Consider the following 16,250-nt stretch of genomic DNA (forward strand, 5'->3'; position numbering starts at 1 on the left):
TGTTCATTATTCACAACACATGGGTACACAATTTTAATGTGTATAAAATGTACAAGTGTAATCAGACATACATATAAAAACATACATATAAGAATGTATCCAATGCCATTATAAATCAGTAAAAGCCCATGTTTTTCTTTTGGTATAGGAATGTGCGTCAAGCAAATAGTTATACACAATGTATACACATATGATATACTCAATGCCATAAATTTGAAGCAAACTAGATACAGTGTCAAAGCTTAACCGCTCAGTATTTGCCTCTGATGTAGCGTGGTGTTGGGACAGGACTAGGGGGTGGAGACTGCTGCCGAGAACGCAGGATACGGGAGTATGGAGTGGCAGTGGCTTCTTCAGCTGTGCGTGTGTTGTATTTCCGATTTGGGGTACGTGTTGGGAACAAATTATGAAAAAACTGTCGCTTCTCTGGAGGTCTATTTTCAGTGTCACCTGCTGCTCCACAGCCTCGTTTCTTACAGGAGCCTGGAGTGGCAGAGGCGTATCCAGGAGGGGGCAGTAGAGGTCCGGTGGACTGTGTCTGGATCAGAGTCTCGGCTTTACGTCTCAGGTCTGCTTTGACCAACAGTAGGTTGTTCTGCAGCTCCACCAGAATCTGGTCCTAAGAAAGTCAGTGAAGAGGGTTAGTCAAGCCACAGCCGTGAATGTGTAAAAGTCAAACAGTAATGTCAAACTGAAACATGCCCTCACAGAAATCAGTGCGCAGATATTAAGCATCTATCTGGAGTTAAAGACATGCTGTGCATTAATAGTATTAGTATGAGAGGAAAGAGGGGAAAAATATTCTGTAAAAAATTTACACCTTATAGGCATTTTTCCAGTTACATCCTGCTTTGATGAGTGTGCATTTTTGGCATTTTCTGCAGTTTTATGGTAATTTTATAATCAATCAGTATCAAGGTTACAGTAATACCCTAATTAAAATGTCCTTTTTCTGAAGTAGTTGTACCTGTTTGGCCAATGTCTCATCAGCGGTGGTTAAAGCCTGCCGCAGACGCTCTCCTCCTGTGTTACGACAGCATGCCCTTTCCCCAGACTGGAGGTCCATCCCTAGTCTATGTAAGTCCTGCCGCAACTGCCGGAGGTTCTAAAAATAAATGTATAGCAAACATTATACCAATTCATAAATAATTTCAACACAGAAGTGGCTTACTTACTCGTTGACCCTCCTCCAGTTTACGATCAGCAGCATTAGTCAGTGCACCTGCTGATCCAGCAACTTCCAGCTGTGTCTTCAGTTTGGCCAACTCTGCACAAACATTATTAGACACATGATAAAAACAACTGCATCAGCATCTTTATATAATGGAACTAAACCAACTGATGTGTCAACCCATAAGTCATTAATCTTTATACCTTCTGTTTTGGTGAGCAGCTCAGCCCGGCACTGGTCCAGCTCACAACGCAGTCTACTCATTTCTGAGTTAACAGTGAGTCTCTGAGAACGCCGTGGTGCCTCAGTAAATGAGTCTGACACAGCTGATGATTGATGTTTTTGTTTTTCCAAAGCAGCAGATAAAGCTTCGATCTCTTGGTCTCGCTCCTGACAAAATGAACACAAACTTTTGCGTTCAATGTTACACCAAAGTACAGTTGAGATAAAAACACCAAACACCAAAGCATATCCATAAGTATAAGTACTAGGGGTGTGCAAAAATATCGATATATCGTATTGCCTAAAGTGATGATGCAGTATCGATATCACGGGCTGCTGTATCAATATACTGTCAAGAGTATTTTTTGGCATATTTTACTCAATTATTTTGTTACAGTTTAGTTTAGTTGCTTGTTTAAAGGAAGGAAACTCGTTTATGCAACACATTTAATATAGTCACTGTTTCGATGAGTAAAATGGGTGTTTCTTATGAACTTGGCACAAAAAGTTGTTTAACAAAGACTTTTAGTATAACAGCCATGATTTAGCCATTATTTTTACTGAATTATACTGAATCGATTTGAAATATATCGCACTGTACTGAGATATGTAACATGGCCTATGTATCAAGATATTGTAATGGCAACGTCTTGATACCCAGCCCTAATAAATGCATTTATATTTCATGTGTTGGGCAGTACCTTGAGCTCCTGGCTGTAGAACCGTTTCAAATGTTTCTGTAGATTGTTAATTTTGTCCTCATATCTCTCTTCAAGCAGAGCCCTCTCAGTCTCCAGACTTTCACTAGAAAGGCAGAAATTACATTTATAGTTCATAGATTAAATGTCTTATTTATAGTACTGTAAACAGAACTAAACATGAAGAATCAGCATTTCACTTTTATGCGGCTATTATCTGGAACATTCTTCCTGAAGATGTGAGACAGGCCTCTACTCTGACAATACTCAAACCCTTGCTCAAAACAGTTTTGTTTAATTGCAAAAGTTTTAAGTAATATGCACATATAAAACCTTTTTTTAAATTTGCACTCTTCTCTATTTTAAAGCTGATTATATTATGATTTTTAATGTTTTATTTGTTTGTATTGTGATTTTAAAGCCTGTCTTTTTTGGTAAAACACTTTGAATTGTTTTATTGTAATATTGTGTGAATGATGCCCTACAAATTTGACTTGCCTTGCTGTATTTAATATGATTTTAAAAGAATTTTGGCCCTCACCTGAAACCGTTCTGCATCCCAGTGATAACCTCCATCATTTCAGAGACCACTTGCTCTCGCACATTTGCCTCCAGCACTTCCTTTTCCTCCCACTGACGCTGCACCTCTTTTTTCAGGACATCAATGGCCTGCAGCAGGGCCTAAATCAAGAGAAACCAGCATGATTTCAACAGGCCTTATCATAACAGACAAAAGGTCTATTAAAAGGTTAAATGTTACCTCAGTATTTAACATAGTGATATCTCCATCTTCTACATCACTGTCCTCTTCCTCTTCTTCTATTACAGTACTGTCATTCCTATTAGCTGCAGGGTCACGCAGCAGAGACAGAATATAAGCCACTCTGGTCTTGGTTGATGGGCCATGCACCAGCTAAAAATACATCGGAAAGAATTAAACAAGGCAAGACACAAGCAAAAATGATTACAACCAAAATACAGAAAAAAATACTTGAGTAGCAATTGCAGAAAACTTGAGAGCTTGTAGAGTCTCATCGTAAACTGAAGCACAGGGGTTGATGTTGACCACCATGCTGGAGGTTCCTTTACCACAGAAGAACCCTTGCAGCACACGAGTGAGCTTACTGTCACGAAAAGGCACAACCTGCGGAGGACGGAACCTGACAACACACGGTAAATGATAAGATAACATTTTTATGACACAAAAATTACAACTCAAATTTCTACAAATAATTCACCTATTGTTCTGGTTGTGACGCAATGCAGCAATGCATCGTCCCAGTGTCAGCAGTGATGTGTTGATGTTGTTGGCCTCCTTCATTCTTTCACCATTGCGTTGCTCTTTACAACGTTCAGACCCAGCCAAATCACATATGGTTAATCTAGGACATAAACCAGACAGATATTAATAAAGTGAAGAAAAAAATAATAGAAAGCTTAAGATACGGAACACGTACTCGCTGATGTGCATGGTTTGGGCTGGAACACACTCTGGGTGAACATGCAGAACGCGGATGGAAAAGATGCTGTGACTAGAGTGGACAAATAGTTAATATCAGCTGTGTCACACAAGCTAAAAACTTCAACAAAAGTATAATACATTTCCACAAATACCTGCGGCTAGAGTTTTGATTAAGATGAGTACTAGCAAAACTTTGGTTACGACGACCAACTCTGAGAATCCGCCATGCCTCCTCAGCACTGCGAACCTGAATCCATGTCAAGTCTACAGAAGTAAATCACAAAGACGTTTCACCCAAATAGTAAACTGCTGGTTTTAGAATAGTTAATCTAAATAAGATGTGTAATAGGCTTTGTCCACAGAAGTACATATGCTAGCTCACTGTGTCTCAAAGTTAACAGTCACTTTTATAAAAATCATAAAATATACAATAAATAACCTATTAAAATTTGAATTATTTAAAGTAAAGCATGCCCAGTTATTTGATATGTAGATTATTTCAGTTTGTAGTGTTGTTTTGTTTATTATGGATTAGCAGTAGCATGGAGACACAAACATCAACCTCTCTAAAAGCACAAATGTTCTCCACTCCAGTATTCATTTTATTTGTGTACTTTTTAACACCGGCAGCTTCTTGTTTACTGCCTATCTATTTATTCATTTTAACTCAACTCTTCAAAAACCTCAAAGAGATAAAATTGGACAGGAAGATAGGAAGTAGTGATGCTAACAGTGTGGTTGCTGGGTGCTGTTTGGCACAGAGCCAGTTGTTATTGCAGTATATTTAATCTTACCTTTTACATATGGATTGCCCTGCTTGTCATCACTAAGTCTGAGAGTAATCCTTTTTCTGGGCTGTAATGAGGGTGATGCATCCAGTAAGTCATACAGGAACTCATTGTAGATCTCATAGTATGACACCCAGATAGAAAACTGCACCCCATCCTCCAGGTCATCCCCTCCACTGTTGGACAGGCTGTCAGGCTCCAGACACACACTGTCAACATCTGAAAAAAATTTGGATTGTTAAAAGTTAATAACAAATATTTTTAGTGTAACATAGCTAAAGCTTTTCTACAAACCTTCGATTTGAGTTACCAAGTTACTTGTTGATGAGAGTCCTCCAATGCCACTATCCCACACAGTGGTTGTTCCAATGCGACGAGACATCTGACCATCTTCCTATTATAAGCAGCAGATAAATAAATGATGGAGACAAAAAAATGCAGAGAAAATATACCTATTTTAAAAGCTACATAGTCTGTTAGTATACATTTACCGCTTTCTTTCTCTATTTAAATTTGACATTAGATTAAAGAAAGAAAAAATAAAACTACATAATATACAAAGCATACCGTTGGTAAATGGATAATACTTTGAAATATTTGTTGTTAATTCTACAACTGAGTCACCCATATAATGACTGTTGGTGTACCTCCTTGAGCAGTGAGTTTCTGCGACTTTCCTCCACTTTAACCTCAGTGGGGTCTAATTGTTTTATATCCTGGTACATGACAGGTTTCAGGTCCATGCCTCCATACATACGGCCTTGCAGCTTCATAAACATGGAGGCCAGAGCTCGAGGCAAAAGGCCTGCTTCTCTACCAATTCCTGGAGAGCATAAGCCACCATAAACATCAGTTAACTTGATTAACATGATTAACGACACATTATGTGTAGCATTATTCACGCATACACACCCTGAACAGTATAGGTCTTGCCAGAGTTAGTGACCCCATATGTGTACAAGAGTCTGTTCTCTCCTTGAAGCACTTCCTTCACCATTGTTTTCATTGTATGCTCATAAAACTGCTGCTGAGTAGTGTCTGGTCCAAAAATCTTAAAGAAATAGAGTGAAACACATAGTCTTAAAAGACCACACTGTGAGATATTAATATGGCTAAACATTGTGAAATAATATATTAAAATAGGCAACAATGCATCAAATTGCAAATTACCTTTGAAAAGCTGAACTTGTGCATGCTCTGAGCGATACCTCGCTCTGCATTTCTCATGTTCTGAGACTCCTTTGGAGCTTTTAAGAGAAGAGATTTTTCATCCTGGACAAGCACACAGCCCTAAAATGAAGACACACATTAGCTGATTGTATTAGTACTACACTGTAAACCTGTAATTAAAACATTTACAAAAAAATCTTACTTGTTCTTCCCCTCTGTTCTTTTCCACTTCAGTTAAAGGTCTGATCCGCAGATAGACCTTTACTTTCTCAGGATTTACTTGGTCGTGAATGCCTGGTCTCCCAAGTGACTGCTTCATTGTCAGTAACTGTAAGAATTTGAATGTTAATGTAGCTCACTCAAATACAGGTTCTTGAAAGACTGAGTAAAACTAACAGGCTCAGTGGTGGATGGCTGTCTGTCGAGGCCTGGAGAAATCACAGAGATTTCAGGTAGTCGAGGTCTGCCTAGGCCCCCATGCTCTGCAGCAGTGGACTCAAAAACAGCCATCTCATCATCTTCATCAGAGCGAAAACCAGGCGACAGTAGAGTCAGCGCCATCTTTACCTGACAAAAGAAAGGGGGTTATGTTAAATAGTCAAACACTGAATGTAAGTGCATATTTATATTTAGTCAGTCCGGCAGTTGTAAGATGTGTGCATATTAATATGTAAAATATGATATCACAAACAGTGTAACTATGCATATATAGATACATATTGTGTTGGAGGAGAGGCTTAGGAAACCTAAGGGTGTGTCAAAGACAAGCGGAGTCAACACAAAAACCTATTAACTGTATTTACATTGTAATAACTTGTCAAAGTTATTATTTTTTTGTTTGTTTTGATCTTAATGGCCTTGCTTCTCCCCATTTCACTGAATTCGTCTGTCGTTAGCTCAAACAACCTTAAGGTCAAACACCCACCTTCTGATGTGCCCAGAGCCAGCCTTAAACACTGAACTGATCGGGCTTTTTCTGTTGCTCGCCCCACCTTGGTACAAATTGCCCTCCTGCGCATCATCACAGACTTTAGCCTGTTTAAATCCAGCCTCAATCTATTCAGACTGGCTTTTAACACCCAGTAATACAGCGACAATTTGTTTTGTTTAATTGTTTCATGTTTTGTGTGTTTTTATTTATATTGTGCTGATTTTAATGTGAAGCACTTGGGTCACCTCAAGTGTTGTAAAGGGCTTTATAAATAAAGTTTGAATGACAGATTTTTAGAGAATGAATCTCAATCATGTACGTTTTAAGTCAAAATATTTCCTGACAAGAAGGATTCTATATAAGAGCATATCATGTTCATCTTAACAATGTTTCTGCCATGTAGCTCAATTTATTTAGCAAAGTGCATTCATTAAGCGGCAGCAAGCAGGACCTCAGATAGCCAGCAAAAGGCGTTCATAATAGTGTACATCAAGATTGTTCGGTTTTTCTATAATATAAAATAATACATAATATAATAATGTAGTCAGTAACCATTACTGGCATATCATTTTGCTTCAAAACTGTGCGGCCGGACTAGAGCTATAGAGTTAACCGCTGTGTTAGCTTGAGAAGATTCAAGTTTATTTCACTCACCAAGTCCGCCGATGTCCTAGTGCACTGGTTGAATAAATCTAAGCAGGTAGTTGGATTAAAAGTCTGCAGGCTGTTTATAACCTATTAGGAACCCATCTACAACACGCTTTTCTCTCGGTGTGCTCGGTGTCTCTCAAACAGCTGAGTTGTTTTTCCAGTTCACACACCTCTCGTCTGGTTTTTTGAACAACGCGGATCCCTGCTAAAGTCGGGCGCTGATTGGCTCCCGGACCTAACTCACTGTGCTCTGATAGGCTGTTCTAAGTCCTCCATAAAACTGGTTCCCTCAAACAAAGCGTTCTTTTTATTAGTTCCTTTTACTCTTGTATGGGCAAGTATCATGGATCTATTAAAAAAATAACGGCAGGTACGGGCATAGTGTATGGGGACAAAACCAGACATTTAACCAAACATTTAATACTGAAGCATAACATTTTAATACATCATTTCTACAGTAATAATACATGAATAATATATGAAATAGCAAACATGCCTTTTCCTATATCCTACCTACAAAACTACAAAACGAGGACAATAAAACCTATGTCTTAAACACATATCCACGCTCCATGCTGGGCTCATTATTTGCAGCAATGTTATGAATAGTAATTTCATTGCATGATCTTTGAAGTCTTTGTTTCTGGACACTGTGTTGAACGCCATAACAGAAGTAGATAATTAGACCTGTTAAAACATAAGAGTCAATGCTATGCCCAAATGAGTCACTTATGTGTTATATGTATTAAAAATGTATTACTACAGACCTATGGCCATCCACACTGCATATCGGATCCATGTGTCTGACCCTAACTGAACCATTAGGTAGACATTTACAAAGGTGCTCAGTATTGGTAGAAAGGGGACGAATGGAACCTGCACATAAAGATACAATACATAAATGTTACATCATAACTCAATGTGTGTTAGAACCATAGACTATAAAAAATACAGTCGTATATAAGGTCTATAGTTAGAATCAAAGCATACCATGAATGCAGCTTTGGTCTGGCTCTGAGGCTGTCTCCAGATGATGAGTATGATAACAAAAAGCATCAATACATTCACAGATACACATAGAAGAATCCACCACTGGTGAGCATGCAGAGCCTCAATACCACCAGATATGAAGAGGCTTAGACTGATTACTAAAAAGACTGGGATACATGGGATTTAAGTCAAAATTATAGGAGCCTATTCATGCACATGGAACAAAACAAAATAATTGAAGACCTACTGATGAAAACAGCAGAAACTGAAACATTTTTAGATGTCCGTGCTGTGGGTTGCAGAGGAGGACAGAGCAGCCCATGTACTGTCAATGGCTCTGGTTTGTTTGAAGTTGAGTCATCACTTTCATCTGGCTGGTATCTGAATAGAGTGCGGTAGAAATTACATATGCAAACAATCTTCACTACAGCCTGAATCTTTTAGGATAATGCAGTAGGCTCATGGTGTACCTTAGTTTGAGGATACATATTGCCACAAGAGTGTAAGCAAATAGAGTCCCGATAGACATCATGTCAACCAGAGCTTTCAGGTCAAACAACAATGCCATGATGGCTGCAAAGACACAACAGCAGAATACTGGTAATAATGTTCAAAAGAAGTAAAGGCAGAGAAACTACCTGCATTACCTGCAACAATCCCTGAGGCCAATGTCGCTATAACAGGACTTTGTCTGTCACTCATTTTACTGAGGGGCTTAAAAAGAAGTCCATCCCTGGCCATTGCAAAAAGCACTCGAGGCATGGGGAACATAGACCCCAAGAGGCTGTTAGGCAGAGGTGGGTAAAGAGTTACTCACATCTTACTTACATCTTGTGTACTTCTAGAAGTAATAGTAATCCATTCCATTCGTCAAAAATCATTTGAAGAATGAATACTTTTACTTGAGTAATATTTAGCTACTCATCTAACTGTGCAGCATATCACAGTTTTGTGTTCAAAATATCTGTTTTTCCTCTATTTTACATTTATCCTGAAATAATGGTGCCTGATATTTTTGGTTATTCTGCCGACTGCTGCTACTAGGAAAAAAGGTTAGGGTTAGAGTGAACTCTTTTCAAATATTTTCTGGTTTAAAGAGTGTGTACCTTGTTGAGAGTGCACAGAGAGATCCCACTGCCACAGCATATTTAGCAGGGCCCCAGCCAATGAACGTGAAGGCAACAGGTAAAGGACTGTGAACACTGAGTAAAAAGTATGGCATCATCAGAGTAAGGGCAGCAGACACGCCAAAATATGCCAAGAAACAAATAAGTAGAGAGGACACGATGCCCAACGGGATGGACTTCTGAGGGTTTTGCACTTCCTCTCCTTAAAAAAAAATTAAATCATTAACATTTTAAGATATTGACATAACACAGCCAGTGACAATTTACCTGTCGTCGCTATACAGTCAAATCCCACAAATGCATAGAAACAAGTGGCTGCTCCAGCTAATGTCCCTTCTAATCCAAATGGGAAAAAGCCCCCAGACCCATAGCTTGTGGTAACATTGAAAGATATGTTTTGTCTATAAAAAGAGTATTTTTGTCAATTGAAAAACAAGTTTAACAACACTGAGTTTTTCAGTTATATCTGAGCACAAACCTGTATTCATTCAGCACCTCTTCCCCAATGTACCAGTTGTTAATATCTCCTTTAATGAATCCAGAAAGGATCACAAACAACAACACCAGTACATTCACTGCTGTAAAAATCTTATTAACAATGGCCGACTCCTTGACACCAAAGGCAAGGATTCCTATAGAAAAAACAGGGTGCATTATGGTTTAAGACATTAATTAACTCTGTCTAATATGAAGTAGTATTTTACCTGCCAGAAGCATAATGAGGGCCGCAGCAAAGAAGTCTGGGTAGGGTGCTAATCCTGGTAAATTTATAGCAGCATGTTTCCCAAGAGAATTGGCAATAACTTTTCCAATCAGGTCATCAAAGGTCCCACTCCAAGCTCTGGCTACGCTGGAAGTCCCTAAATATGACACAATACCAATATAAATGTACCCAGGTGTATCATTATTTAATGTAAACATGCATTATATGCTCTATATGCTTTACCAATAACATATGACAAGAGTAGATTCCAGCCTGTTATAAAGGCCCATATTTCCCCCACTGTCACGTAGCTGTACAGATAAGCGGAGCCGGTCTTGGGAACCCGAGCTCCAAATTCAGCGTAGCAAAGTCCAGCAAATACGGATGCTATGGCTGCAATGAGAAAGGAGATGATGATGCTAGGACCAGCCACAGTACGAGCCACTTCTCCAGACAGGACGTAGACGCCAGCCCCCAAAGTGCTGCCCACACCGAGAGCCACCAGGTCCAGAGTGGTCAAACAGCGCTTAAAATTGGACACTTCTCCTTCGGGCTCCAGAGGTTTCCTACGAGACAGGCTTTGGAGGAATGACAAAAGCTTTGCACCAGACATCCTGTACAAAGCAAGAGAAGATATGATTATAAAACTAGCCAGTTTAACCTGATCATGACCATACAAATATGTTTATTCACAGATTTATGGTATTTCATGGATTTCATGACTTTCTCCCAGGTAAAGGATATAACATTTTGTTTTAAATTGTTCATCACTATGGCAAAGGCCATATTTTTCCATTTTGAAATCCATGGGTAGAATTGAGACCAAGTATAGAGCACTGATTAAATATAAAATATGCTTTGTGCCAAACTGCTGTTCTTGTGTGGGAGCATTTGAAAAAACAAGATAAAAAAGAACACGTAATGTGCATAATGAATATTACACAAATGTTATAAAGTTAAAATATAGAATATATAATAGTCAGTATTTTCAGATATGATATCCAAAAATATTTGTCACTCTAAAACATGATGACAAGGCCTATACAATTTTATATCAAAGTCAAGCATAACTATTAAAATTAACTTGATGAGCAACCCTTACCTTTTGAATGTAGAAATGCGTTTTGATCCTTCCTCAACCTTGCTCTTTGTCAGGACACATGCATTCACTGAGAAGACGACTCAGCCCAACATTTTTTACACATTATGTTACATTTTGGAGGTGTGTGTTAGTCTTGAAAAAGGTTACGATTTGAATGATTTGTAGCAAGAGGCATTTTGGGTATAGTGAGCAAGGACACAGTTAAGTGATTTGTTCAAAATGTTTTTGAGAAAGATATGTGATAATTTGACCTAACCTTTGGATGCATTAAATTTTTATCATTGCTCTGGCTTCTTTGAATTGCCTTTGGTTATAACCTATTGACTTTTCTTTACAAAATAATAATTTGGACAGCATACCTCTACTTTTACACCTACTATTTTTTGTCAAGGTGTAATTCATGTTTGAAATAGAAATGGCTTTATCTAATTCATATTGTCCCTTAAAAACATCTCTAAACATATTTGCTCTCAAAGGTAATTTCCATCATATTCTTGAGAATTGGTGAAATGCTCTGTCTGTATTAAAATAAATTACACTTGTAACTTTAAAACGGGACCTACATAGGTAAGCATATTGTAAACTGCAATTGTTGTGTCCACTGTCTTCTGCTCAGCAACCAACTGAATCATGGTTCAACAGAGCAGAAGAAGACACATCTCTATTTGATGAACATAAAGGTGCGATCCACTGCTTCCAAGACTTTGCGGCATTAAACTCACTAAAGGTACAGGAGAACATCTGAAATCAGCAACAATTTGAGCAACATCACTCAACAAAACATGTGTATTGCGTGCACAGATATAAAACTAGTCAATTCTAAATATTGTGTGATTGAGGCCTTTGCTTCATTAGCAGAGGTAAATTTCCCTCCCCTTTTCGGTTAATAATTGATCCACACATACAAACTCAGGCACTCACACTCACTTGTCCAGTACATTTAGCCACGGGGATATTTGGGGAAAAACCTAAAACTTGGATGTGACAAACTTTTTTTAAAACGTAAGTGTTTTTGTTCTCTTGAATATAATTTGTTTGTTGCTGTTGTTTTTCATAGGCATGATCTAAAATTGGGTTAATTTATTTCAGTCACTTGTCATTCTTCCTTGGATCAGTAAGAATTTACCTAGTGAATTTACACATGATTTGGTCTTACTGTGTTAAATATTGTTACACTTTATAACACTAGTAAATAATTTTACTTAATTTAAAAATTCCAATTTTATTGCTATTATATGTGGCCCATACTTTACAATAGTACTGCCTAATATCATTAGCACTGTTCAGATTCAGTGCACGGCTGCAGTGGCTTTCACCATGGAGACGAGGTTGACTGGCCACAGCATGGGACCAGACCCAAGCAGGAAGAGGCTCAGTAGACTGTGACTTCACCTTTCACTATTTCTGTTCACAAGAACATGGGCAGCACAATATCACATAAATGTACCACACCTTTAAAGCCATAGTGTGTCACTTTATCCAAAAAAATAGTCTATAGTCTAATTGTTTTTACTTTGGTTGTTCCTATTGCACTGAAAATATGTGACTGAAAAACAGCAACATGTGTCCATAATGTTAGTGGGCTTCTATCTAAAGAATGACTCTTATTTGGCCTGAAGGAGGGCCTCCTCCTGCTTGTCTCCATGGAAATGTTGTTCCTTTGGCTATAATTTTCCACAGTATGGCATAAAACCTATCTCTATGGAAGCTATTAACTTTCTATTTCATCATGCTGGTAATGTGTCACCTCCAGAAAGTTATATAAGTAGGTCTTGGATTTAAGAGACTTTATAGAAAATGAAAAACTAATAATAAAATAGTATTGTTATTTCATTTCTTTGCAGTGTCTGAGGTTATAATGCTAACATGATCAGCAGGACACAGGAGGAAAGTTAATGGCGGAGCAGCTTGTTAAGAGTAATACTGAGTTGTAAAGGAGAAAGAGCACAAAGATGAGACTGGTCCTGTACTTTCTGACACTGCTGAGTTCCACTTGTGTCATTTCAACATATGGACCACATCAAAGAGCTCAGATGACAGGGGACATTCTCCTTGGTGGACTATTCCCAATACATTTTGGGGTCACATCCAAAGACCAAGACCTAGCAGCTCGGCCCCAGTCTACACAATGTGTCAGGTAATATGAAATGTTCTTATATAACAAAAGGTCAGAATATGGTTCATGACTGGTTGTTGTCACAGGTTTAATTTCCGGGGTTTCCGCTGGCTCCAGGCCATGATTTTTGCGATTGAAGAGATAAACAACAGTAGCACCCTACTGCCCAACATCACACTGGGATACAGAATCTTTGATACTTGCAACACAGTGTCTAAAGCTTTGGAGGCAACTTTAAGCTTTGTAGCGCAGAACAAGATCGACTCCCTCAATCTAGATGAATTCTGTAACTGTACAGACCACATACCATCGACCATTGCAGTAGTGGGAGCGGCAGGGTCAGCTGTTTCCACTGCAGTTGCCAACCTTCTAGGCCTGTTTTATATTCCCCAGGTGAGACACTATTTAGAAAGAAAAACTATATATTATAGACCATAATTAAAGTATAACATTTTCCAGTATTCTAGTGACCATAACTTATTGCATTTCTTACTATTCAGCTTTTACAAACATGAAACATAGATTTCATCAACTTAAAAATTCATAATCATCTAGCAGAATAACTTATTTTGGATGCTCTATTACAGATCAGTTATGCCTCCTCCAGCCGTTTGTTGAGTAACAAGAACCAGTACAAGTCTTTCATGCGTACCATTCCCAATGACGAGTACCAGGCCACAGCCATGGCTGACATCATCGAGCATTTTGACTGGAACTGGGTCATTGCTGTGGCCTCAGATGATGACTATGGACGCCCGGGCATTGAGAAGTTTGAGAAGGAGATGGAGGAGAGGGACATCTGCATACACCTGAACGAACTCATATCACAGTATTTTGAGGAACATGAGATCAAAGCTCTGGCGGACAGGATAGAGAACTCCACAGCTAAAGTGATTGTTGTATTTGCCAGTGGGCCAGACATTGAACCTTTAATTAAAGAAATGGTGAGAAGGAACATTACAGACAGGATTTGGTTGGCCAGTGAGGCATGGGCGAGCTCCTCTCTCATCGCAAAACAGGAGTACCTAAATGTAGTAGCAGGAACTATTGGATTTGTCCTGAAAGCAGGGGCCATTCCAGGATTCAAAGAATTCTTACAACATGTGCAACCAAGGAAGGACAGTCACAATGAGTTTGTGAGGGAGTTCTGGGAGGAGACGTTTAACTGTTACCTGGAGGACAGCCCCAGACTGCAGGAGAGTGACAATGACAGCACCAGCTTTAGGCCTCTGTGCACTGGGGACGAGGACATCACACATGTGGAGACGCCATACTTGGACTTCACTCACCTCCGCATCTCTTACAATGTGTATGTGGCAGTCTACTCCATAGCACAAGCCTTACAGGACATCCTCACCTGCACACCTGGACAGGGGCTTTTTGCCAATAATTCATGTGCAGATATTAAGAAAATTGAAGCATGGCAGGTAGGTTAACCAATGTTTTAAATTTTACATATATCAAATAATGGTCTAAAAGGGTGGGTCCCGTTGCCAGGTGCTTAAACAACTGAGACATCTGAATTACACCAACAGTGTGGGGGACAAAGTGCACTTTGATGAAAACACAGACTTAGCTGCAAACTATACCATTATAAACTGGCACCGGTCAGCAGAAGATAACTCAGTTCTGTTTGAGGAGGTGGGCTATTACAATGTGCATGCTAAAAAAGGAGCCAAATTGTTCATCAACAAGGCAAAAATTTTGTGGAATGGACACAGTTCTGAGGTAAGTCACATAAAATTCAACAATTAAAATATAAAGAATATTAATCTATCTGTATTGTGTGTGTCACAGGTGCCGTTTTCAAACTGCAGTGAGGACTGTGAACCTGGCACAAGGAAGGGCATTATTGACAGCATGCCTACCTGCTGCTTTGAATGCACTGAATGCTCAGACGGAGAGTACAGCAATCAGAGAGGTAGTAAATAATTCAGGTTTACAGTGGGTTTTGTTGCATAAAGAAATTATCTTTTAACATTCTTTTTACAGATGCCAGTGTTTGCACAAAGTGTCCCAATAATTCCTGGTCCACCGGTAACCATACATTCTGTTTCTTAAAGGAAATTGAGTTCCTGTCTTGGACTGAGCCCTTTGGAATAGCCTTGACTATATGTGCAGTTTTAGGCATCGTCCTGACAACCTTTGTCCTGGGAGTGTTTGTCAAATACAGAAACACTCCAATAGTGAAGGCTACAAATCGAGAGCTGTCCTATGTCCTGCTCTTCTCTCTAATCTGCTGCTTCTCTAGCAGTCTCATCTTCATTGGGGAGCCTCAGGACTGGACCTGTCGCTTACGCCAGCCTGCCTTTGGCATCAGTTTTGTCCTTTGTATTTCTTGCATTCTGGTCAAAACCAACAGAGTGCTTCTGGTTTTTGAAGCTAAGATCCCCACAAGCCTCCATCGGAAATGGTGGGGCCTGAACCTGCAGTTTCTGCTGGTGTTTCTCTTCACCTTTGTCCAGGTGATGATCTGTGTGGTGTGGCTGTACAATGCGCCTCCATCCAGCTACAGAAACCATGACATCGATGAGATTATTTTCATCACTTGTAACGAAGGCTCCATGATGGCTCTGGGCTTTCTCATTGGTTATACCTGTTTCTTGGCTGCCATCTGCTTCTTCTTTGCCTTCAAGTCACGCAAACTTCCTGAAAACTTCACAGAGGCCAAGTTCATCACATTTAGCATGCTGATCTTCTTCATAGTTTGGATCTCCTTCATTCCTGCCTACTTCAGCACTTACGGCAAGTTTGTATCGGCTGTGGAGGTCATTGCTATTCTGGCATCCAGCTTCGGACTGTTGGTCTGTATTTTCTTCACTAAAGTCTACATCATCCTTTTCAAACCCTCCAGAAACACCATTGAAGAGGTCCGGTGCAGGACCGCAGCCCATGCGTTTAAGGTGGCAGCAAAAGCTACCCTAAAACATGGAGCTGTTTCTCAAAAAAAGTCCAACAGCATTGGGGGGTCATCCACGCCGTCTCCCTCCTCCTCCATCAGCCTCAAAACCAATGGGCGCGACAGTGAGCCCAGCTCCAGGCCCAGAGTGAGCCTGGGCAGCGGGACAGTCACTCTGTCTCTGAGCTTCGAGGAGTCACGCAGGAGCTCTATCATGTAA

At 39.5% G+C, this 16,250-nt stretch overlaps 3 protein-coding genes across 3 annotated transcripts; 1 reads left to right on the forward strand and 2 right to left on the reverse strand.

Annotated features, from left to right (window-relative positions):
• Position 1: 1 nt before the first annotated feature.
• kif20a (kinesin family member 20A) lies at positions 2-7,261 on the reverse strand. The gene is made up of 19 exons (XM_020923006.2): positions 7,097-7,261; positions 5,908-6,078; positions 5,714-5,839; positions 5,512-5,631; positions 5,254-5,392; positions 4,989-5,164; positions 4,636-4,735; positions 4,348-4,560; positions 3,706-3,817; positions 3,549-3,623; positions 3,330-3,473; positions 3,083-3,251; positions 2,852-3,004; positions 2,633-2,772; positions 2,095-2,197; positions 1,375-1,561; positions 1,176-1,267; positions 968-1,105; positions 2-619 (listed from the first exon to the last, which is right to left on the reverse strand). Exons 2-19 carry the CDS (start codon positions 6,070-6,072, stop codon positions 251-253), a joined length of 2,721 nt encoding a protein of 906 aa, XP_020778665.1. The 5' UTR covers positions 6,073-6,078; positions 7,097-7,261; the 3' UTR covers positions 2-250.
• Positions 7,262-7,637: 376 nt separating this feature from the next.
• zgc:175280 (cationic amino acid transporter 2 family protein) lies at positions 7,638-10,526 on the reverse strand. The gene is made up of 11 exons (XM_020923094.2): positions 10,157-10,526; positions 9,915-10,070; positions 9,689-9,842; positions 9,478-9,611; positions 9,190-9,412; positions 8,731-8,867; positions 8,554-8,656; positions 8,331-8,464; positions 8,084-8,250; positions 7,861-7,969; positions 7,638-7,780 (listed from the first exon to the last, which is right to left on the reverse strand). The coding sequence occupies exons 1-11, from the start codon at positions 10,524-10,526 to the stop codon at positions 7,638-7,640; spliced, it is 1,830 nt and encodes a 609-aa protein (XP_020778753.1).
• Positions 10,527-12,967: 2,441 nt separating this feature from the next.
• casr (calcium-sensing receptor) lies at positions 12,968-16,250 on the forward strand. Its single transcript, XM_020923111.2, has 6 exons — positions 12,968-13,152; positions 13,218-13,524; positions 13,719-14,558; positions 14,629-14,859; positions 14,929-15,052; positions 15,124-16,250. Exons 1-6 carry the CDS (start codon positions 12,968-12,970, stop codon positions 16,248-16,250), a joined length of 2,814 nt encoding a protein of 937 aa, XP_020778770.2.

Source organism: Boleophthalmus pectinirostris, unplaced genomic scaffold (assembly GCF_026225935.1).
Source record: "Boleophthalmus pectinirostris isolate CB_2022bp ecotype Guang Dong unplaced genomic scaffold, ASM2622593v1 HiC_scaffold_12, whole genome shotgun sequence".
NCBI classification, from domain to species: domain Eukaryota; kingdom Metazoa; phylum Chordata; class Actinopteri; order Gobiiformes; family Gobiidae; genus Boleophthalmus; species Boleophthalmus pectinirostris.